This window comes from Labrus bergylta, chromosome 17 (genome assembly GCF_963930695.1).
Source record: "Labrus bergylta chromosome 17, fLabBer1.1, whole genome shotgun sequence".
Taxonomy (NCBI): Eukaryota; Metazoa; Chordata; class Actinopteri; order Labriformes; family Labridae; genus Labrus; species Labrus bergylta.
Genome location: NC_089211.1, coordinates 20,851,563 through 20,876,638, shown reverse-complemented (window position 1 = coordinate 20,876,638; position 25,076 = coordinate 20,851,563). Strand labels below are relative to the sequence as shown.

Below are 25,076 nucleotides of genomic sequence, written 5' to 3'. Positions count from 1 at the left end.
TGAAATGGGAAGAGGCACTGTTGTCATCTGAATATTTTTTTGTACGACGTCAGTGAACCGGGTGGTGAGCTAGTGAAAACCCAGCCGCGAGCGAGTGTTTCTTTAATAATTAAAGGCTGTAATCTTGCATTAGCAGGAAATGAGGCAAGTAACAATGAGTCAAGTCAGCACAGGACAGTCAGTGTGGCAGCTTAGGAAGTTAATATTCCTCCAGGACTGTCTTTCTGTTATATTTGCAGTAAATAAAGTCACCTGATAATATGACACCTTTGCCATTATTTAGAGAAATAATCATACATTCATACATACACAAATGCACAGGCAAACAATCGCTAATGTACACATGCTGAAACTCAGCAGTGTACTCTCCATTTGAAGCTATTTCATTGACAGCATCACCTCCCAAACCTAATCAATACTGGCCTTGAAAAGTCACCGAATCTCCTCCTCTCAGTGGAGTCATTCATCAACAGAGCTGTGGCTGCGGCTTTAATAAGGGATTGTCTCAAGGTAAACATCTCTGACTGTTTTATTACGCTTGGAATTAGCCTGTTTTTTCGGATGTTGTCCTTTAATAACTCTTTAATCCGTCATCTGGGGCCTGTGTCCTGGGTGACACTGGGTGCTTTATCTTTGTTATGACTCATCCGACGGGCCCCAACTCGCACCAAGCGTTTATTCAAATAACAGATATTACAGCTATTAAGCATATTACGTGCAAATTGGCTCGCCAACACACCCAAGCTCTCATAAATCTTTGATTGCGCAGTCCTACAAATTGGCGGATGGCTCTCAAGGGCAAATGTGGCAAGTATCAACCGTGAAACTGCTCAAAGAGAGTCGGTTGGATTGATTGATTAAGTGAAAGAACATATTAAATGTTTAATTCAGAGGTTATATAACGTAGTGGTATAATTGAGCTTCGTTCATTTCATAGTGAACTGACACATTGGACTTTTCCTGCCTCTTTCTAAGTTTTTTAAAGGGTGGGTTCACTGAGGGGATTACTCTTTTTCGGTATACTTCCACCAAAAGGTTTTCACAGTTTTATTTCTAATTCTTGTGCGACCTATAACTGAAAAATGGTGTCCAATATCGTGAAAATATATATTTTTTTAAAGTTCCAAAAAAAACTGGTTATAGGGATGTTTGTATCTGGAGTAATCTGGGTACGGCTTTTGAAAATACACACATGAAATTCAAGTGATGGCTGTCTGAACACCTGAGCTTATATTCTACAGTCTGCATGGATGAATATCACTACAGGTACAAAGAGTAAGAAATCATGTCATGGAAACCCAAATTTTTACATAATAGGAGTGATTGGAGGTGTTGAGTAGCAGGTGGCTGTAACGTTTCGGCAAAATTGAGATCCATCCATCTTCTTCTGCTTATCCGAGGTCGGGTTCAGGAGGCAGCAGGTGCAATTAGTCAACCAAGACTTCTGTCTCCCCAGCAACGTTTTCCAGCTCCTCCTGGGGGAATCAAAGGCGTTACCAGGCCACACGGGATATGTAACCCTCAAGCAAACTCTGGATCTACCCCGGGGTCTCCTCCCAGTTGGGCCGCCCATACAAACCTCCAAATGAAGGCGTCCAGGAGGCGTGGTTATCCACCTCAACTGACTCCTTTGTAAAAATTGAGATGTGTGGCAGTATTACACGACATGTGTTTTTCCACTCTGCCAGCTGGCCTTCAAATGATGCTGAGTTACATCAACACTGAGTTTGAATGTATGTGAACATTCGGCTCTGATTTGTCATTAGCATAGTGTCTATATTTAGTGGTAGAAACAACTGTTGTCAACAAAGCCTCTTTGCTTTTGTCTGTGCTGTCTTTTGTTGTATGCTTCTCTTTCAAATGTTTGGTAATTATCCCAGTTAGGAAGGCGTCCTAACAGCTCTGCAGCCATAGAAAAACACAATTGTTTCGTGTTATGCTACATGTCAAATTTTCTGAGGGACAAATCTGACGTTGATTTGTATTTGCAAAGGGGTAAATCAGAAGGATATTGTATATGCACTATTGAATGCACACCACATGAGCTTGAACAGCAATTGTCCACTTGCCCCTGTGTTATGATGTATTTAAATGTAATACATTGGAACATATTAGAAGGGATTTAGCATTATAGATTGCAGATCTCTCTTGTGATTCATGGTCAATGTGATTTCTAGCTTTTCCAGCATCATTTTTGCAGTGGTCCACACTTTTCTATGCTTCACGCGTCAAAAGCACAGACTTCAATCAATCTATCATTATTTGTACAGCGCAAAGTGTTATCTCGAGACGCTTTACAAGAGCATATGGGATTATATGCAGGAAGGTTTTCTCCCCTGTATTCATCGCGTTCCTGTTGTCCACTCTTCCAATGCCGCTTAGGTGGAGGTTGGAGCAGGTAGAGTATGAATGAGGAAGGTGGTGGTTGTGGGAATAATACAGTCCGATGGTGGAGGCGGTGGTTGAGGGACGACACAGTCTGATGGTGGTGGATGCTGGTCATGTCCGATTAGAATTCTTAGAAACCGCTAAGAAATGTTTCCTTTGTCCAACCAGAAGGACTTTATCTACCTCCATACTTCATAGAAAGGGCATTTTCCTCCTTCCCTTTGTTCCTCAAACATCCATTCTGACAACTTTTTAGCTTACCCAGAATGCTTCAGCCATGTTTGACTTAGTCTCCAGAATCCCTCCCAACATAACCCCCACACCCACCTCCTCACCCGTCCTTTGTGCACTGCACTGGCACCCAGTGGCTTCTAATATGCAGTTCAAACCTCTGTTGTTAGCCTCTGATGCTACCATGGGCTTACCACCCCTGTAAAAGCACATCTTGATTCAACAGTACATTGTTCTCAGTGGAGAAATAGTCTCACAAAATAGTTCTCAAAATGTCTCAGGACTCACTCCCTGCTCCCAACCCAACCCTTCAAACCTTGTGTCTTTGTCCCACAATCACAAAAAATGTTATTGGTATTATTTGTGCACCTGTTTATTAACTGAGCATAATTGCTGAGGGATCAACAATTCTTGCACTTAATGATTCAAAAGTTTTTGTTTACCATCCCACTTACTGTGCTTTTACACATAGGCAGTCCCACATGCCCCCCAAAGAAAACCTGTACTTTTGTTTTTTTTCCCAAAGATTCTGACAGAGCAAAAACAAGAGAACCCTGCAGTGTACGCATAAAGTGCAGTCACATAAACCCACAGAAACACTGACGCTCCTTGACTAATCATCTTTCCATGTGTGGTTCCTTTGGCACAGAGAGAGAGCACCCTCTAGTGGTGAAGATTATAACTCTTCCTTCTCTACTGTATTTCCTTCCATTCAATCAGTTATTTGCTCATCATTACAGAAAGTGCAGACTCTTCAACTTCACACACACTCACTCGCAGTTTCATAACTTCTGCACTCCAATGGTATTATATACTGTAAGTTGTCATTAGTATGTGGCAGGATGCAGTTTATTGCTGGATCATTTGGGTAGATTGAGTAAATGGAGCATGACTATTAAACAGTCAGAGACTGATGTCAACATTTGGAAGAAGAAAAACACATTTTCTCTTTAATATCTCAACTGGGTCTTACAATTGCCAACGTATATCTTTGAGGTTTTAACAATAAGCTATATGGATCTTTATACATGAATTACAATCATTCTGGTTCCTTACCTCAATCTCACTCTTCACTAAAGTTGCCAACCCTCTACTCAAACATAAGAAAGATTTGTTTGATATCACAATCTTTAACTGATGGCTCTGTAGAAAAGGAGGACATTTATTTGGCAGAATAGCATCAGTCCCACTCCCAACCCCCCAACTCCATGAAGAGGTCAAAAAAGCTCCAGCAGCACTTGTAGTATGAAGATCAACTTTATTGACGAATCAGACCGACACGTTTTCGGCTTGTGGCATTTATCAGGGTCATCAAGACACAAAAAATACGCCCACAACTCCTCAAATATGGTGGCTTGATCATTGGCAGAGTGAATCAAAATATTCATTTTCATTTTACCTTTATTTATTCTCGAGAAATCATTTACAATGACGTTGAGAGTACAATTAAAACGAACAAGAGACAAAAAAGACAAAAAACAACAAAGACAAAATACATAGATTATAAAACCAGAAGAATAAGCAGTAAGCAGGTAACTACAGTTAACAACATTTACACTCATGAGTACAGTGAGCTGTGATCAAGTTTTTAAATTGACCCATGGTAACCATTGTATTGAGTTTTAATGTGTTTTGTATTGTGTTCCAGGTGTGTGCAGCACAAAAGGTGAAGGATGTTTTCCCAAAGTTCGTTTTTACATGTGGAACCGTTAACATTAGCCAGTCACTTGATCAGGTCTGATACTGATTATCAGCCCAGATTAATAAAGAAGTGATGTATGCTGGTAGATTACCCGCAAGTGATTTGTAAATAAATATCAGCCAATGCCGTTCACGTCTAACTGTTAGTGAAGGCCAACCAACTTTATCGTACAGGATGCAATGATGAGTGGAATATTTGTCACCAGTGATAAAATCTGAGGGCGGAGTGATAAACTGTGTATAATGATTTTAGGGTGGAGGCAGAAGCATGTCTATAAATGACATCCCCGTAGTCCAGAACAGATAGGAAGATGGCTTCAATTATTTGCTTTCTACTCACTAAAGGGAAGTTCACTTTGTTTCTGTACAAGTATCCAATTTTCTGTCGTAGTTTAGTGGATAATGTATCAATGTGAAATTTATATGAAAGGGATTGATCCCACCAGATGCCAAGATATTTATAATGAGGTACTCTTTCAATATTGTGATCTTCCAGAGTTGTTATATGCAAGTCATTGTCTGTGGTATTTCTGGCTCATGTAAAGAGCATGTATAAAATAGGAATCTTTTTTTTCTTTTGCTTTGGAAGTTAAATAGCTTTCATTCTCTTCAGACTTTATTGTCCCCATGGGGAAATTCCTTTTCACTGCACCGTTTCTGTCCAAACAGACAATTCCCCCCAAAGAACAGTATATACTTGATACTTTTAAAAAAAAAAGGGTATGAAAGTTCACTTGTAGTGAAAGCCAGAGGGCAATATTGATGTGTCAATAACAGGAAACATTTTCAATTGTTTGTAGTTGCACAATGGCAGAGTGTGTAACATGAGTACAATTCAAGGAGAACAAACACATGGAAGACATGAAGACATGGCATACATGGAAGAAAAATGGCCTAAAACAACAAAACAGATAACCTTTTCAACATTGTGCTGCATCATCACTTGAGATTAATCACAGTATCTTGTTTCAGACGTTCATTTGCTTCCTTGCTTCCTTTGCCTCAGAAACACTTGTGGGTGAAAAAGGACAGGATGGGCAGGGAAAGTGTGGAGGGACGAGCTCATCACTACACTATCACAGCATGATTCCTGAGATATAATGCACAAATTCAGTCACTTTGAACCATTTATTTTGAATGTCAAACCAAACATGGTTGATATAGAAATCATCCAAACTACCCCCAGTAATTCTCCATGATCCTTGTAAGAGCTGCTTCCTTATTTAGCTTTGACCCAAGAAGGTTACACAGGCCCAATTAGCAGGGGAACCAGAGCAGAGACTCTAATAATCAGAATGTAGCCTTTGTAAGCTTGGCAATAAGGATTTGTGTGTATATTCAATACTCATTACCTCTGGGATTTAGGGAATCTGTGTTAATGCTTGCATCAGTCTACAGAGGCAGCTTCTAAATGGGTGGAGAGGAGCAGTCTGCCTGGCTTACAGTTTGCTGAAATGGTGCAGTTTTTTAAATGTAAATGGACTTGAGCTTGTATAACACTTTTCTAGTCTACTGAATTCTCAAAGCGCTTTACACCGCATGTCACACCTACACATTCACACATTGATGGCAGAGGTTGCTAGTGAAGACCATCAGAAGTAACTAATCTCATTCATACACATTCAGTTCATCGACGTTCATTAATCTATGGAAACTATAGACACACATATAATACATTTCCTGAGCTAATAGATTGGCTTTCACAAAAATTTCACCAAAACCAAATTTGATTTCTGAGTGCCAGCACATGCAGAGTCAACAATTCTGTGGTAGATGATTGCATCGTCTGCATACGACTTTAGTTGCTGCGGTTTTACAAGTGTTTAGGAAAAAGCTAATCCTTGAAAATGTTGGTTCCTGGAAGGTGTGTTAACCTTCGCACGGGTAATAGGTTAGAACATTGAAACATGGCAGAAAAAAAGCAATGAAGTCCTATGATGGATGTCATTTTCCAATAATTGAAAAGTACGATCAGCCTGTATTTACGTTGAGATGAATCAGTGGTAGTTACAAAGACTTGTTGAGTATGCCTTTATGTTTCTTATCGTAGCTTGGATGTGACGTTGAGGTTTGTACACCATACAGCACAACTGCCAATTACTCAAGCCAGTGTTTTAGATAAGTACGGCTCAATATCAGTGACAATGACACAAATGCTGATAAATGTGCTCTCTCAAACATATGTGTAGACACCTGTTCTGAGACTCAATTATAAAAGCACAGACATGCATTTGATGCTAAATACTGTAAATTCAGACCAAAACAAATACACACAAAGAGAGGGATGCACACCATATTGGAAAAGAAAATGGACATGTAAGTAGCTTTCATATGCTCTGTATGTTTGATTTAAGAGGTAGAGAGGAGTTATAGCTGGGAGGGTGAATAAGAAAACGATCTGCAGAAAGGAAATAAGATGGGGTTAGCTCTGAAGAAAAGGCAAACAATAAAAACAGTTGCTAAAATCTATAGAAGGAACTCTAACATTGAAGCAAGAGAAAAACAAAGCTATTTGCATCTGAGACTTGAGTTTCAGAGTATGCTTTAACAAACAAATGTACCTGCGCTGTGTTTGTATCGAAATTGTCCACATGCAGGGGGGATGGGAATGAGAGAAGAAAGACTTATATATGCATGAACTGGTGTTGGGTATTTGTATGAAAAGAGTTTGCCACGAGTAGGTCTGTTTGGCCAGGAGGGAGCCCAGTGTCCAACAACCTTAATGAACACACACGGGTGCTGAATGATACATGAGTGAATACACAAAGTCTGCCTGCAAGTCCACACTCACTTGTGGTCTGGTGTTTGAGATATTGAGTGTGGCGAGCCATGTGGATGGGTGTGACTGTGTAGTGGGTCGGCTGGAGTAGATAATGAGGTGGATATCTGCTAGACATACAACCAGAAGGAAGACTGTTGTCTAGAATAGCTAATCGTGTTTTGGTTTTATATGTATTTTTCAAATTATTTTTCAGATTTGGCGAATATATTCCTCAATAAAGTTTTACAATAACTGTCGATTAAAAAATCCACTTTGACAGTGGTTTTGAACATATATTTGGGTAACCTGAGTGTCTACCGATCCCAAAAAATGTGAAATAAACCCATCCAGTCCTTTGTTTGTGGTCTGATTGAATAAGTCTTAAAACACAGAGAAAAGTGCTCTGTTTCAAATTTGCTCTCCTTGTGATGTCACAGTGGGAGGATCCCCTCCCCTGGTATCCCCAGCCATTGGAATCCACCCCCAGCCTAGAACAAAACTTCTCCACAGGTCCGCCATTTTTATTCTCGCTACAGAGGAATGATGTCTACCGGGGAAACTCAGAGGGGGGGCTCATTGCATTTAAAGAGACACACACACCAAAATGGAGCGTTCTGAGAGAGCTGGTTTATACAAGGTCACAAACCTCCTCTGGTGCTTGATTCATGTTATATTTTGACCAAAGCACAGCACAGATGTTTCATTTAGACCACAGGGGACTATTTGAAAAAGTAGAAAAGGGCTGTAACATGTCCTTTTTAAATGAAATGGGAAATAAAAGAATGCAACGTTAGGGTTGGGTGCTTCTAAATGGGAACCTCCATCCATTTTTCATATGTTATGAAACAGACTAAAATTAAAAGGTAAGCTATGTCTCTTTGTGGCCTTAAAAAGTAAACATGACCTTCAGTGACATTATAATGTGATTCAATACTGTAACGTTTACTTCATGTAACTGCTGCTGTGAGGTCGGTGTCAGACAAGAAGAAAGCACTCTAAAGGAACAGGTTTGTTATGCAGTTTAATGCTTTGATTATGAAAGATATTTATCAGGACATGTGGTGTGTTAGTGCCTTAAAAAATATTTGTCTCTGGTCTCATGCCCAGAAATGAGTTCGATATATATACTGTATCAAACTGGCTTGTTTAAGGGGGAGTGGGAGGTTTACTGCATGACAATGAATTCATATACGCAACACCTGTTTAATACTGTAGCACCACATTATAATGAGGTTATCTCAGAAAGAAAAAAAAAAAAAAAAGTTTTATAAATCCCAGGTTGTATTTCCTTCTGGTGGTATGTTAATCAGCCGGAATCTCTTGCTGTTACTGTTTTAAAAAATACATATAAAACTTCTTCCCATATATGTTTAAAAGCTGTTTACAATTACTGAGATAATACAATAGAGCCGAGACCTGAGCAGGGAGGTTCAATTATGTCATCATTCATTGTTTGAATTAGTGTAACATGTCAAAATGTCTTCTGTTGGACAGACATGCAGGAAACCCATTAAAGACGCAGAGTAAACGGTCAACAACTTAACAACTTGTTAGCGATTTTGTTGAAGGAATTCATCATTCTTAAAAGAGAAGCCACTGACTTGTGTTGTGAGCCACATTGGTATGTTCGGGTTGTAGTGGTACAGATAAATGTCTCCCCGCTTAATGAACTGTCGGCAGAATAGATGCTTCAAGCTCTCCCGTGCTTACACACACACACGAACCGATGTCTCACTAAAAACCACGTAAACAGAAATCCTAAAGATTGACACTTGGACTCTTTCACCACCAAACTTCTGCAGAAAAACGGCAGATTCTACAACAATCGATACTTGCCTTAAATATCTTCCCCTCAGGGGTAGAAGAAGAAGAAGAAGACGAAGGTTAAAGACATTTAATGATTTTATGGGCGCTCGGGTACTGCGAAGTCCTGAGGCACTATTCTTTAAAATGTTTTCTTCTATCCTTCAAATAGTCCATTTAGTTTTTTGAGTAACTCCGCAGCGAGGTGATAATATCATACCTTTCACATTCTATGTATTTGAAACCTACAGTGTCAATAAATGTTGTGAAGAGAATGGTTAAAGAAAAAGGAAATCCTCAGAGCATGTCAAGGACAGTCCAACCCAAGGCTTGAAAATCCATAAAGCTTCATATCGTCTTGGTCCACACGTCTCCAAAGGTTCTCTCAGCCTCAGCGTGAGGCCTGGCTGATTTAATTTAGCAATCAATATGTTTTCTGTGAGCATAAGCCACGGTAAACCTTTTTTCTTTTTTTTTTTTTTTCAAAGCACCTCTTCTCTCTCTTCCTCCTCTCAGACTTTACCCTTGAGTCAATCCTTCCAGACGTCCATTGTAACACTAACACTGTGATTGCGTCTAACAGGCTTTGTGGTTAGCGGACGCAAAGAGAGAGAGAGAGACACAGGGGGATGGGGGATGGAGGGGGGGGGACAGGAACTCTATGAAAAATTGATATCAAAAAGAGTGAAGCCACCCACCCCCCACTCTCAACGGCACAAGGTCTGCACTTTGAGACTGGGTCCGTTAAAAAGTGGATTATGGGAATCGCTGCTGCTTGGCATGCTCTCAGGATGCAGCGAGACAGCTCATCCTTTGGACAGGAAACGCACTGATTTGGTTCAACGGGGGGAGGGGGGGGGGGGGGAGGGGGGGTCTATCGAGGTAACGGAAATGAAGCTAAAAATACAACCGTAGGAGGAGTGTTCCTGTAAGTGTTTTGATATGACATGAAGATGGAATAAAAGCCAACATCCTATGCAGAGACAACAGCTCTGTGTGCACTTTTGGACGCTCCATGCTTCTTTCATTTAGTGTACAAAATGCCGGTCTTCAGGACAGAATTCTGGTTTATCTTCTTGGCTTTTTTTCTTCTCTTTCCTGTCTTTTCTTTTTATTGCCGCTCTGTTTCTATCCATTCCTTCTTTTTATTAATTGTTTGTCTTCTTTTTGTTTCAGGGACAACAACTTCATTAAGGACTTTCCTCAGCTAGCAGATGGTCTCATGGTCATCCCTTTACCAGTGGAGGAACAGTGTCGGGGGGTTTTGTCTGAGCCCCTTCCCAACCTGAAGCTCCTCACAGGTGAGGGTGTGCGAGTTTGGAGGATTCGGTCTTCTCTCCCTGACACTGTTACAGACACTTAGATTTGATCCAATGTGTTTTGTTTTTTTTTAACTTGTAGCACTGATATATCTCAAAATCAATTCAGAATCAACCTGCTCTGTTTTTTTTTTTCTGAATTTAGTCACGCATGGAAACCCCAGCAGCTATCTAGCACCTGATCTAACAGAGACATGTCGCTAGAAAAGCGTTGCCAGCAAAACCATTGTTTCCCTGTGGGACAGCACGCTATGGGCGCTCTTCTCTGCTGCTGCGTGAAGCTTTTAGCTCGCAGTTTGGGGGCGCATAAAAGTTTTTTAAAAAGTAACTTTTCAGCTCAAAAGTCCCAGTGCTTGTCAATGTCACTTTTGGCAATAGCAGCCAATCAAACAACCATTTTTTCCCAGAGCTGGGTATTTTCCACAACCTCACAATTCAAGTCGATTTCAATTCTTTGGGTCACGATTCGATGTGATATCAATTCCATTCAATATTGATCAATATGCTTCGATATTGATCGAATGAAACGCAAAGATGACAGAAATACCCAGATAACTAATAACAGTACCAGCTGTTTGTCCCTAAGATGCAATCAGACGTTTTAGGAGGGGCTGCTTTCAAGTTCCCCATACAGTTAGTAATATAAGCATAAAGCTGTTATATAACAAGCTTTTTCATCGCTGTGCAACTAGATTGGCTTAAGGTCTCAGTCCATACAGGTATTTGAAAGGACAAAAAAAGTAACTGAACATTCTGTCTGTCTTTCTTTTTTTTTCTCCATTTTGTAGGAACTGGTTAACCAGAAGGTCAATGTGTTCTTGTTGCAAATGAATGTTTTGTACAGATTGGTTATGCAAGATGAGTTTTAAAAAGATATGAAAATGTCCTTGAGCTGTGCCACTGTGCTGTTAAATCCCTAAAAACTCCATCTTAACACTCATGTCATTAACAGACTTTTATGCATCATCATGCCCACACACTTCCACAAGCACTGTAAACTCAAACACTCAACCTCCCATTTCATCCTTTTATCCTTTTATCTTTTTTTTTGTGTTCTCCTCCTCGTCTTGAGGGGGGACGGAGTCACTTAGACATTTGGGCTTAAAAAGCCCTACACCTCCACCTCTGCTCCCTAATCCCTCCATTAGCTAAATTGGCATTCAGTCCACATTGACCCTGGAGATTTCTGCTTGGGTTCTGCTTTCATCGGAATTGGACACACACACACACACACACACACACACACACACACACACACACACACAAACTAAATTGCTCCTTTTTTCCGCGGACATGATCGTCTCAGGTGTAAAACGCTTTCCAGAGGCGCAGGAATCGAGGTTCCTGTAAGCACTTTTTTTTTTTACCTCCCCCCTCCTTTTGCTGTTCACTTCTGCAGCTTTAGTTCTAAACTGGCGTGAAAGTTTGGTAATTGAATTGCAGAGGAAGGCGAGATTGCTCCCTCTTTCTAATGTCAGCAATCCAATTGGAGTTCAAGTTGCGCTGTATATCTGCCATTGATCGGGCTCCAGCTGGGGTATGGGCTGTGATAATAAATGATGTTAAGGTGAAAAAAACAATAATAAAGAAAAAAAGAAAAAGGTGTGCAATAAACGGCTGAAATGAAATGATGGATTTTTTATTTATGATTTTTCATTTATTTTGAATTTCAGCTGCTCTCTATGAATAGAAGATTTGTCATTTGTTTTAAATTATATTCGTTGTCTTTGTTATATTTGACCTTTTATGCATTAATTCTGTGTAGGAGCAATTGTGACAATCAAATACCAGGCAGCTTTGGCTCAGTGGTAGAGTCGGTCATCTCTCAACCAGAAGGTTGGGTGGTTCGATCCCCAGCTCCTGCTGCTACATGTCCAATGTGTCCTTGGGCAAGATATTTAGGCCCAAGATGCTCCCAATGCTTTGTTAGCAGCGTGTAAATATCTATGAATGAGATTAGCTAATACTGATATCCACTTTACAGAGCAGCCTCGACCATCAGTGTGTGAATGTGTAGGTGTGACCTGCGGTGTAAAAGCACTTTGAGCAGTCAGAAGACTAGAAAAGTACTATAAAAAGCTCAAGTCCATTTACCATTTACCGCCCCAAACCCCCCCTCCCCCCCTCCCTGGGTTTTTATAAAGCATTTCTGATTCTGATTCTATCTCTAAATCTGCTCTTTTTCTTTTTTTCCCAGGGGATGCTCAGTTCAGTGAAGCGGTGGGTTATCCTATGGTGCAACAATGGAGAGTGCGCAGCAATCTGTACAAAGTCAAACTCAGCTCCATCACCTTATCCACAGGTCAGTGACAGAAGTTTTTTTTTTTTTAAACTAGAGGTCATTTAATTACGTCAAAAAGCGCCAAAAGTTAGAATTAAAACTCCCACAGTGGTCAAGAGGCTTGTCGTGGTGTGTTTACTGACTTCTGACGGCCAGCATGTCTTTTATTTTCAGCATGACTTTCTTCCCATTGTGAGTTTATCTATCGGTCTCTTTGTTTGTCAGTTGATCAATCTTGTCAGAAATCGCCCCTGAAAGTATGTTGCTCTCTGACTGATCAGTCTAATATATGACCAGTTAGAGTTGTGCAGCTCTTAGACTAATATTAATACTTGTAAAAGTTGCAGTCAGGATGGTCCACGACAAAGAGACGTTTGCAGCAACAATTTAGAGGACGTATAAAAAATATGATGGGTTTTTTTTTTTTTTTTTTTGGTTCTTTGTATTTTGGGGCTTTTTATGCCTTTTATTGGAGAGACCGGATAATGGAATTTACACAATGCTTCTCTTCTGTGTAAAAATGTAACGTCTCACTTCATCTCCTCCCAGGCTTCTCTAAGGTGCTGAAGACGCTGTCAGCGGAGAGCACGCGCGAGGAGCTCCTGGCTTTCCTCCAGCAGTACGGCAGCCACTACGTTTCCGAGGCCCTGTACGGCTCCGAGCTCAGCTGCAGCATCTACTTCCCCAGCAAGAAGGCGCAGCAGCAGCTCTGGCTGCAGTACCAGAAAGGTGAGCCCGCTGACAGACGGCGAGGAAAGCCAGAAAAATGCAAAATTCTTGAGGTATTGATCAAGAGGTGAAGGTGGGTGGGGAGCTTTTTGTAACTTCTTGTTTTTTAACACATATTTTAGTCCATATCAGTTTTTTTAAAGCTGAGAAATATAAATGTATCTAAAAGTGTTGAACATTGAAACACAGGGAGCTCCTGGGCCTGCTTGTTTAAAAGTTGTCCGACAGGATCAAAGCTTTCAGATCAGATACAATCTTCAAATTATGTTGTGTTCAAAACGTAAGATCATGTGATCATGTTATCATAAGTGTTGGAAAATATCTCCAGTTTACGTTTTTTATAGCCCTATTAGAGAGACAGGACAGTGGATAAAGTAGGAAATTGGGCAGATAGAGTGGGGAAGGACACCTGGGACAAGGAGCCACAGGTTAGATTCGAACCTGGGCCCCCTATCCCCAGCCTCTGTACATGGTGCGCATGAGCTGACCACTAGGCAACTGGAACCTGTTGCTCAAAACTTTTGAGTTGGATAAATGACTTTGATCCAGAAACATCATCAGAGGGCGGGATACAGACAAGATTACAGGGAGAAATGTGACAAAACTGTTAAACTGGTCACATAAAACATTTTTACAAGGTAATGGAAATTTATATATGAGTCTGTATGGCTTCAGTTACAGATAAAGGAGATAAAGGCCATAAAAAAGGAAACATTTTGTCCCGATGAATTATCAAACATAGTAGTATTTCATTTAAATCATCTTTTAGGATCTTTCAATTTGGGTGGATTTTGGCACCCCCCTGTGGACAAAGTAAGTAGTGTAAAGTTTCCTTTAAAGCACTGGTAAGCCAAACTTGTTACTCTGTAGCTGGCTCAGGTTGAAACAATTCAGGTTTTTCTGAGAATAATAAGCATAAAAGTGAGCTGGATGACGTGATCCTTGGTAAAAATAAAAACAATAAAACATTTTTTTTTTTTTTTTTTAAAAGATAACCAAATCCAGATCACAACCCAGGTTTTCAAATAACTGACTGTGGTTTTCAAATGAATGAAAAGGCACACTTATGTGGCAGAGGTTAAGGAGGAAAGGTAAGAAAGAAGAGCCCACCTTAACCTCTTCCACACACGTGTGCTGGTCCAGTGTTGTTTGTTTCTGTAGTTTGTATAGCTCGACATTACCTGACACACAATGAACATGCCAGTTTATAGTCATAGTTTTTTTTAATAATTTAAACCATGTTGATAACTCTATAGCTAGATTTCTTCAGTTTGGGGGTCACACAGAAAACTAAGAAATGTTCCAACATTGTAAAAGGTGTTGAGAAAAGACCGACATTCCAAGTGTTTCATAAATCTTTATTGCACTCAGATTATCGATGGTACAAACATTAATAGGACAACATGGAGATGTCTGTGATGTGTTCGACACATGGTTTTTTTCTTTTTTTTTAATTCACAGCCTCCAAAAGGACATTACACCTCAAACACATGGGAGAGTGGTTCATGGAGACACAGCAGTATGGCATTAATATTTAATGGTGTCAAATATTAAACCTTAAAGAAAAAGCATGAGGAGAAACGACATCTTTTGATAAAAACAGAACGAGGAGATGAGACACACTGTGATGTTCAGCACACCGACACAAGGACACTTGATTTTTCTGGCATTTTCTGCATTTTTCTGTCACTGTTTAAGGTTGAAGATTCTCCAGTTATTGATTACTTCTAGTGGACATTTGGAAAAAGTGTATACAGTGGGGGGACAGTTTTAATGGCAAGGTTGACATGCAGCTGAATCTATTTTCTCTTAAAGTCTTATTAGTTTTAATGTGGAAATCTAACGATGAGCAAACTACAAACTAACATAAATTAAAAAAAAGCACAAGTATGACTGTGACAGACTTCACCTCATAATCTTTATCTCTATGTATCTGTAGAAACATTAAAAACACACAGTTTGATTATCAGATATGTATATTTGCACGTTGCTGTTTAGTAATAGGGCTCCATGTGCAGAGTTAAGGTCAGCTTTGTGAACTGATTTCATCTTTAAGGCTGAACGGAGTCAGTATGCATTACGCTCTCGTGAGCAAAGCTTGTCTGGAAGATCTGCACGGCCTCAGTGCAGGCGCTTTTATTATTCACAACTTCTGTACACACACATTATCTTACATATACAGTATCAACAAGCGGGTTTCAATGATTAACTTGATTCCCCATATTTAGGCCACTAAATAATTGAATAAAGGAGTGTTTTTATTGATGTACCTGAACACATCACCTTCTTAATGCTTTATCTTGACTCAAAAAACAACTGAAGTAAAATTAAATACATGCAGATACACATGAATTTAAAGTTATACCAGCCTTCTAACTGACTACATCCAAACTAAAGAGAACTCAAATTGTCTGCTGGGGGAGAACAGAACCTGAGGGAGACAAAGAAGCATAGCACCGACATCTCAGTGTAAAAACACAAAAAAAAAAAAAAAAAAAGTTTTGGCGTGTGAATAAACTCGTCATGATACCAGAATTTAAACTTAAATATGATACTTGTAAAAACAAACAATATCAACCAAGGCAACAAAATTACAAGTCCAACCAAGTTTTGGGGGATTGCTTTTTTTTTTTTTTTTTTTAGAAATTACCTCAAATTGCAAGTAAACTCCTGCATACTGTTTAAGATGCTCCAATATGTTGCCGGGATAGTCTCCCGCTGTGAGGAGCGTATGTGAACAGCCAGGTCAGGAGAATCTCTGAAGTAGTCCTTCTGAAATAACTTATATTTTCAGGAGTGTATAAACGGCTTTATTGGTAGAATTTTGACAGTGCTCTTACTTCTGCTTACAGCAGCTTTAAAAAAAAAAAAAGTTTTTAAAGCTTAGGTACATTTTGATAAAATCAATCATTAAAACAAAGTAGAATGTACGGTTTCAAAACATGCGTCTTTGACAAGTATATAAGTATGGAATATTCTGACAACCTCAGAGCTGATGTTGGACTTTAAACGTGCTTTCACTCGAGCAGTGTTAAGTCTGAACACCCGCGCCATCGATCCAGAGGTTGTGTGAGCGCTGGGCTGGCTGTGAGGAAAGAAAGGCATGGAAGAAGTTCTGTGGAATAAAACGCCAGGCTTTCAACAAAGTCTGTTCACCTCATTCAAGTTGAGGACTTCCGCTGTATCACCTCTGGGTCAATGATGTCACGGTGCTAGAGCTGTTTAGTTGTATAGCTATAAATGTATTATGTAGCTAGTTCAAAAAAGGTTAAAGAAAATACAAAACCTTGACTTCTCACAGGCTGTCCAATTACAAGATCATCCAAAAATTTAGAACTTAAGCTTCTCTCTTCAAAATAGTTGGGCACTAAGAGAGAAAGCTGAAAGGGGGATTGTATGAATGAGCAGACAAACTGGAAAAGAATCCTGAGCAATTAAAAAACGTTTAACTTGCAGATAGAGGCTGAGGCTGGAAAACTTGCAAAGAGAAAGTTAAATGTAAGAAAAGCAAAAAATAACTTTTAACATTGGCTCTGAAATATCCTACAAGCTTATCCACTGCTCTAAAAGGTGATCAACTGCTTACTCAAGGTCTGGCTAATGTACTAGCTAGGGCTAGTGTTAAAAAGTACTGGAAAAGAATGAACAATGTGTATGTGATCTATAAATCAAACATCAGTAACCTTTCAAAGCATCTGACAACACACACGTATTTAACTTACAATTATAGGCCTCAACAAAAGGTTTTCTTGGCATGTCAATCAAAGCTGGGAGCCCACACAACCCCCGTTAATTACTTATCACGTCCGCTCTATTAACTTAAAATCCTACACTTAATGCTCCCTGAATGTAATTCAATGGATGCTGATACTTTGGTTACTGTTTCGCCCGTTAGCTAACCGCACAGTAACCCCTTAAAGCTGCCGGCTGCGTTCAGCAGCAACATCAATGTGAGTCTGTGCTACTTCAACCCAACACTAGTAGGAAACAGTGCCGCGTCGACGATAAAGTGCTTCACAGGCCAAAAGCCTTGTTATGATTAACTGTATATGTAAATGCATTTTCATTTTCAGCTCTTTCCTCTCTCCTTTTTTTTTTTTTCTTCTCCTGCAAAGCTGAGCCAAATCTGTGGAAGCTACGCATCACAAACAGTCGGCAATAGAGGAAGGAAGTTCATCTGTACTCTGCATTAGCGTCGACATCACCTGCCCTCTGCGTGTTATTATAATTGCACAGATTCCAGATTTTTGGATGTTACAACTCTGTTTTAAGTGTTTGAACCATTACAATAATAAGGAACACACAGTTTAGAAAGCTGATTTATAAAACTAAAATCCGATCTAAACTGAATCTAACTGACTGAAACCTTCTTTATAATAACTCAATGAAAGCTAGAGTGAGAACTGTTTGGATTGAAGCCAAACTAAAGTGACAGATAACAGTGTTCTTCTACCTTTCCCAAACACACACACACACACACACACACCCACCAACACTTACTAAATAAACCTCACGTGCTCATGTGCAGATAGTCTGGATTGTTTCCTTAGGAAGTCGAGGAGTGCCTCCTCTGAATGTATGTGAAGACTTTCACACAGTGGTCCCAACAATCTAGCACCAGCAGTTGTCCCTTGTGCGTGGTGGCCACCCCGACAGGGCAGGTCAACCCGTCCTGGATGAGAACTTTGAATCCACCCTCTTTGGGAAACTGCAGGATCTCTTTCCTGCCGCTGTCCGTTACGAGTAAATCCCCGTTTGCGTCCACGCACATGCCTGTGATACAGCGGAAGTCCTCCGTCTCTGAGAAGAAATGGCTGAGCTGCTTTCCTAGTTGGCCGTCGGTATCAACGGAGCCGATAGAAAAGCCGCCCTCCAGGTGGGGCTCGTTGTGTCGCTTCTCAAAGTTCAGGGCCAGACCCTGGGTGAAATAGACTGTCCCAGCTGCGTCACATGTCACAAACTTTGGCCGCACGGCAGAGCACAGTCGGTTGTAGCTGACCACACCTACGTTGCGGTCCACTGCGAGGCACCACAGCTTTCCACCTTCCACATCCGACACCACAAACTGACCTGAAGGCATGGCAGTGATGCCCCATGGCTTGATCAGCTGGTTCTTGTGACAGGCCACACAGTGTCCCTCCATAGTGTAGACTTTGACGGAGTTATCGTAGTTGTCTGTGATCCCGATCAGGCCTTGAGGAGTGACAGCAATGGATAAGGGAATCAAATTAGGCAGGTCGGCACCGAGGAAGCTCAGGACAAAGTTGTCGATGCTGCTCGCATTGCGGCGGATTTCACGTTGGAATCCTTTGCGGTTAAAGATCTGGATGCGGTAATTGCCACGGTCGGCCACAAGCACCTCTCCTTGGGGTGTTACACAGATGCTGACGGGTAAATTGAACATGCCGGGTAGAGTTCCCTTGCAGCCCATCTTCTTTACAAACTGGCACACAGGTGGCCCAGTGCTTGACCCGGCTCCTCCAGGTGATCCCCCACCAGCATCCATGGATTTTGACTTAAAGTTGCCCGGTGAGCCACATACATCTACAGCAGCAACCATGTCGATGTCTTTGTAGAGATCCGCTAGAGCCCCCGGTGCGCCACCTGTCGCCCCAGCTACACTCTCTACATCGGCCTCAATTGGAAACTCCAACCCACTCTCCTCATCATCTGTACTCGCAGTAAAAGTATTTGTGTTCAAATGACCCACTTCTACGGGTTTAGAGTGCTCTGTTCTGACCAGCTCTGGCTCTTGCAGGTGGAACATGGTGGGCAGCGTGCTCCTCAGATCCAGCTCTTCGTCATCACAGCCTCCTCCTTCATCCTTTAGCAAAGCTGTGTCACTCTGCCTCACCAGCATCGTCAGATAATCACAGCGAGACACAACTTTTACCTCGGCAATATTAAGGAGATACGTCTGCTCCTCCATGACGTGCCCATTTAACTTTTCCACATCTGCCATGGCGGCAGTGAACGTCCTTCGAGACCTCTTCAGTTCCTCTTGGAGACGTAGCTCGGTTGCGGTGTAGTCCTGCTGCACCGCGTGGTACTTTAATCTCAAGGACTTGGAAATTTGATCGATTGCTGTCTTTTTCTTCTGAATTTCCTCCATAACATCACGCAGGGCCGTCAGCTTGCCGCCTAGCTCTTTGCGTCGCTGTTCAGCAGCCACCCTTATCGGCTCCACTGAATGGCCCTGCTGCAGGTGGCCCTCCCCTTTACAGAGCTCGCAGAGAACAGAGGCACAGTCATGGCAGTACTGTCGTGGCAGGCGGTTACAGCAGGATTTGCACATCAGGGCGGCAGCAGCAGCACTGCAGGATGTGGTGCAATCTAGGATCTTCAGCACAGTGAGGTTATCGGCCAGCTGGGAGATGCTGCTCATACGGGAGACTCTGCTACAGAAGGGGCAGCGGACACCGTTTATAGTGTTTGCCAACAGCTTCTCCAAACACTGCCGGCACACTGTGTGACCACACTGCAGGAGCTTGGGTCTCATTTGATCCTGGTTGTAGGTCTCCAGGCATATAGGGCACTCAAGAACCTCCCTCATGAGATCTGGGTCCAGTGGGGGAGGTGCTGCCGCCATTATGGCTCTTTCTTTTAACTGAGAAAAAAAACAGGAAAGACATCATGTTATGTGATATTTCACTCAACTGTATGCAACTCTACAATGACTGAAACATACTGTCACAGACTCAAAAGAGGAAAACTGTCTCATGTGCCCTGTGGACATTTTCTAACTGTAGAAAAGTCATACTCAAATAACACAAGAAAGTTGTCTGTGTGACAATAAGGATACAGTCCTAGACACTGCCATAAAAGTTATGTGAGCCTGATAACAACTTATTTGCTTGGTCACATTTGTATACATGCATGAATCTAAGTAGGAATAACTACCAGAGACAGCTAGCTTCTCTCACTTTCACAGCAGTCAGTCACAGCCGTGTAGCCGACATTAAGAGTAAAGTTGTTTATTATGTGACCAGTTAACACTGAAACAACACCTGTCTGCAGAGAGTGACCAGGTGTGTTGACAAACCAACGCTAGCATTAGCTCTAATGGACCGTCATTACACCCTGTTGCTACAACAAGTATGAGTGTAAGTTACCTCTAAAAGGTAATGTAGCTTGATTATGAGTGGATATTCACCTGTGAGCCATATGTGCTAAGAAGGCTAACTAGGTTATGTCTTAGGGCTCTGTGTTGCTCTCATGATGGCTGAAAATAAATCGACCTTGCAGCACAGACAACAAACACATTGCATAAAACATTTCGCTTGTTTTAGACGAATGCATCGTAGGCCTCTCAACTGCACAACACACGATAACGCTGTCCCTCGATACGACGCGACAACCTTATTATGACACTATCACATGGCTTGTTTTTTTTAGTAAATTACATAGAAAGATAAAGCAGCTCGTCGTAATGATAGTCGCTTTCTATTCCTGCTCCAAAAACGTTACCTTTTCGTCAGTGTTAGCTGGTTGGGAGTACAGAGGTTTTGGATGGGCGTGCTGTGCTTCTGCTACTGCAGCTGCTAGCGGGAGAGAGACTGCAGTGTTGACGACGTCACGTACGCTAGAGCCGGGGGGGGGGGGGGGGGGGGGGGCTGTGACGTAATACGCACAGCTCTGAGCCCTGCGCGTGTTTTCATTGGCTTTTCGTACAAGAGCGTCAGAATAGAATAAAATATAATTACTTTATTGATCCCAAACTGGGAAATTGTGGCGTTACAGCAGCAGTTTATCCAACACACAATATTAGTAAAAAAATAAATAAAAAAAACACAATGTTAGCAAATCTAAACATAATATAAGATTAAATACAAAGTAAATAAGCACTAAAAAAATATCAGAACTAAGAATGTGAATATATACAACCAGGATTTAACTAAGCATTACTAGTCTTAAATAGGAAGATTAAATATGGAAGATTAAATGTAAATGTGCAAGAACAGAGTTATAAATGGTAGTAAATTAAATATGGAAGATTAAATGTGACAGTATTAACATAAATCAGAATCAGAATCAGAAATACATGTATTAGGATAGAAATGCATCCAAACTAATGATGCAGTTACTTAAAATGCACAACTATTTGACTTTTAACATGAATAACTCCAGATAAATGTAATTCACATGGCCTTTTTTTTTTCCGTTGTTCCCAGCCTTCCAATTTCTTACAAAACAAAGAGTCTATCAGGAAATGAGTATTTTATTGATTTTAAATTAGATTTACCTGAGTGAACAAGAAAGCAGACTTCTTCAAAGTTAATATGTCCCACAGAGAGAACCTGAAGTGCTGCCTGCAGGCCAATGCTTCTGAAACTATCCAGATGTGGTGACTTGTGTGTAGTTTGAAGTTGCGAGCCAGTAAGCCAGTGTAAGCACAGAAAGAGTCCACTAGGTGGCAGTGAGAGTCTTCGAGTAAAAGTCAGCGCCTCTGCACAAAACCTGATCAAGATGAAATAGGTGCCTCTAAGAAACTGGTTTCTTTTCTCAGGTCAGGTGCTTTCTTTGAAATTATTGATTTATCTTATTTTACATTTAGACATTTAGAATATTCAATAAATGTTATTGGAATTTGGCCTGCTTCTTGTGGGATAACAGCTGTTTAAAAATATTTGTATAACAAGGTAAAACACATTTTAAGTGGAATGATACTTTGTTAAGTAGAAGTATATAAAAGATTTCTGGCACAAGTTGTCACATTATAACTCTGGTACCAAAATAAGTGAAAGACGCTGACAACGTCAAAGTGATTGAATGATTTGTACTCCTCTAACTGATTGCTATATCCACAATTAAGCCGGACTGTTTGGAATACATGAATTCTCTAATTTGGCCCAGCTTTTCAGAAGAAAAAGGAGGCAAAATAAAGCAGCTGTTTAAACCAACCAAAAACAAACAATGCCCAGAGTTAGTAAAGCTAACAACATCTGTATTGTAACTTCAATGGAATAGATGTGATGCCTCTGCTGTTGTTGCCTGGGCAACATAACCCATGGCCGGAGGGGATGTGTCCCTAATGAGTAATTAAATTGCAACCCATCTGCAAAGACATTTTAATTAACAAAGACAGTGGAAGATCAATGGCTGGGTAATTTTTTTCCATTTATCTCCTCACTATGTGTGATGACAGGAAAGTGTTGCACAAGCATCACAATTATTCCACAGAGCAAAGAAATGCCATAATTTATCTTTGTCCTCTAACTGTATAAAAAAATACTCGTGGTCCAATTAAATTGCTCCTTGTGAAGAAGGGTGCCACTGCTGGTCAAATGGTAGCAGAACTGTACATTGCACAAACACAAGTTAACACACATACACACACACACACACACACACACACACACAAGGAGACAAAGCGCTTTAGTGATCCCAGATGGAAATTATATGTTACAGCGGTTTGCTACCAGATTCAAAACAGTATTTATAGTGAAGACACTTAAATAAAACAAGAAGAAGCTGTAAAGTTCCCAAAGTAAATAAAGATAAATAGGGGGCTAAACAATGTTGTGCAGGAAGAAAGTGCACTTTTTTTAAATCCAGCTGACTCTGACAATCACATTACCTCGGCTGTGTTTTATTTCCCCCATACACTCCCAAGTGCCAAAACCTTTCATGAAACGCATCTGTTTAGGTTGTAAACAAATGTAGTGCGGGGTGAAACGAGTTAAAGCGGGTGAGAGTGAATGGGACCGGCTGGCTGCAGGGGCTGCATAGTGAAGGCTCATTTTCGGTGCCTGTGTTTCCTCAAGAAGTGCATGTAATTGGGCTCGTGGGCCACCCCTTGAGCCTGTTTACATACTGTTGCACATGAAGTTACCGACCCCCCCCCCCCCCCCACCGCCACCCTCCTCCTCCTCCTTCTTCAGCTGTATAGTGTACCCTGAATAATGGCTTCAGCGTATTTGTTTTCCTACGGCAGCGTATTGTTGCTATACAGAATGATTTTTTAGTCTAGCCTACAAGCTTAACCCATTTACATCCATGTTTCCCTCTGATAATTCTGTTTCTAAACTGTTTATTCTTCATATATTGAGTTACATATTCTTCATTTAGGCAAAGTTTCATATACGCTAAGTTTAAATTGACTTCAAATGTGTCTTTCTCGTCATCCAATGCATATTTTCATCATTATAGACCTTTTAGAATGGGAAAAAAGGAAGTTAGGTGGAGAATATGCAGCTTTTTGATCCAGTATGTCGCCCATGAGCACCAGCATTAAACCAAAACAAAGCTGAATACCTCCGCTATTCATTAGCCCCCCGCACACCTCCAACCCCTCTCCACTCCCCTCTCTTCACACAAAGGAGTTATTAATTCGAAAGCACCATAATTAAGTAGCATTAACCACAAGCGGCGGACAAAACTGTCCTTTACCCGAGCTGCAACTGCCTGTGTCCTGCATTGTTGTGTTAGCAGGCTAATGTTAGCACGCTTTGGTTAGCTCGTAGCTTCGCATTGCACATAAATTGACACAGAATGACCGTGATCTAAAGACACTTACGTGACCTCCAAAAAAGCAGTGAGTAGCTGTTATTTTATTGTTAATGTTATTCTTCTTTTCTCTATTTCTTAACTAAAACAGCTTTATACACAAGGCCGTCCCGTCCATATAAACATGATGTAAACACAGCCCGACAACTGTACAGCTGACAGGACTCAGGCTTCTCACTCATTGTAGACAGTCATGACTCAGAGAGACATTTACACAGGATAAACTTGATTTCTGCTGTATGTATGTATAAGATGTTGCACATTCTTTCTATGATATATGTAAACATGTATGGAGGGAACAATAAAAAACGAAACATTCTGCAGGGTTTGATTAACTTGGCAGCTTTTTGATCATATCACTTTAGAAATTAAAAACCTGACTGAAGATTCCTTTTTTTTCCATGCTGTATTTGCAGGGCTTAGATGTCGCATTAACTTCACATTTTTGTGATTTTTTCCCTTGAAAATAATCCTTAAAAAAATATCTCCACCTGTATTTACTTTTTCTCAGAGGTGTTAAATACCTGCCCGGTAAAGCAGATGTCAGCATGTGTTTTCAGTAAAAAATGAAAGACTGTAAAGTTTACGCTCCCTCAGCATTGCTGACATAACGGGAGTGAAATTGCACATGTAGACACATTGGGTTTGTTTTTCACCGTCTCGCTCACTCGAACTGTACAGGTTGTTTTTTTTCTTTTAACCACGGAGAACAGTTTGACAGATGTTTGAGTTCACTGTCATTAAAACTGTTAAGAGGAAATAAGTCATTTAAAATATTAACCCTAATTGCTCCCATTACCCCGCCTTGAATAATGTCCAGGGCTTTTCCTGCAATGTCACCCAGCTCAGGTTTAGGGTTTCTTTTTTTTTTCTTTTTTTAAGTGCTCTGTGTGTGTTTATGAGATATTCTTTTCTCTGTTTGAATGCACTTATGCAGCCTTCTCATCGATTTAACCAACCAGCATTTATGTCTCAGGGTATTTGTGTAATTGTAGCTGAAACATTTGCATATTTGTGTCTCTTAACATTCACTTTTTTTTTTTCTTCTAATGTCTGTTTTACGGTAGCCAACTAGGGCAACTGACATGCAATTGACATATTTGGAAACGAGCGGGCAATTCAGAAACCATGCAAATTCAAAAACATACATGCAAAAGTCTGAACAAATGCATCAATATGAAATTGCTATGAAAACAAAAACTGCTGCAAAGGGCCGGGACAACTACGTTAACATTAAAGTCAAAAGCAAACAAACACAGAAAACAAACTTGCTGACAATCCAGCCTTCTAATGGATTTGCTCCAGGCCTGTAGGGGGCGCTCACTGGAACTCTTATTTATCATTTAATAGTATTTAA

At 40.7% G+C, this 25,076-nt stretch overlaps 2 protein-coding genes across 2 annotated transcripts in view; one reads left to right on the top strand and one right to left on the bottom strand.

Moving 5' to 3' along the window:
• LOC109987349 (astrotactin-2) overlaps positions 1-25,076 on the top strand; it is a 309,847-nt gene that overhangs the window by 234,737 nt on the left and 50,034 nt on the right. Inside the window, exons 14-16 of the mRNA XM_065965428.1 lie at positions 10,061-10,185; positions 12,401-12,505; positions 13,034-13,213. Of these exons, the coding sequence (XP_065821500.1) occupies positions 10,061-10,185; positions 12,401-12,505; positions 13,034-13,213 (410 nt within the window). The remainder of the gene's footprint in view (positions 1-10,060; positions 10,186-12,400; positions 12,506-13,033; positions 13,214-25,076) is intronic.
• On the bottom strand, positions 14,556-20,776 carry trim32 (tripartite motif containing 32). The gene is made up of 2 exons (XM_020638391.3): positions 20,681-20,776; positions 14,556-19,820 (listed from the first exon to the last, which is right to left on the bottom strand). Exon 2 carries the CDS (start codon positions 19,800-19,802, stop codon positions 17,760-17,762), a length of 2,043 nt encoding a protein of 680 aa, XP_020494047.1. The 5' UTR covers positions 19,803-19,820; positions 20,681-20,776; the 3' UTR covers positions 14,556-17,759.

Bases quoted from the DNA above. Each gene is read 5' to 3' on its own strand.
- trim32 (XM_020638391.3), bottom strand. From the start codon at position 19,802: ATGGCGGCAGCACCTCCCCCACTGGACCCAGATCTCATGAGGGAGGTT.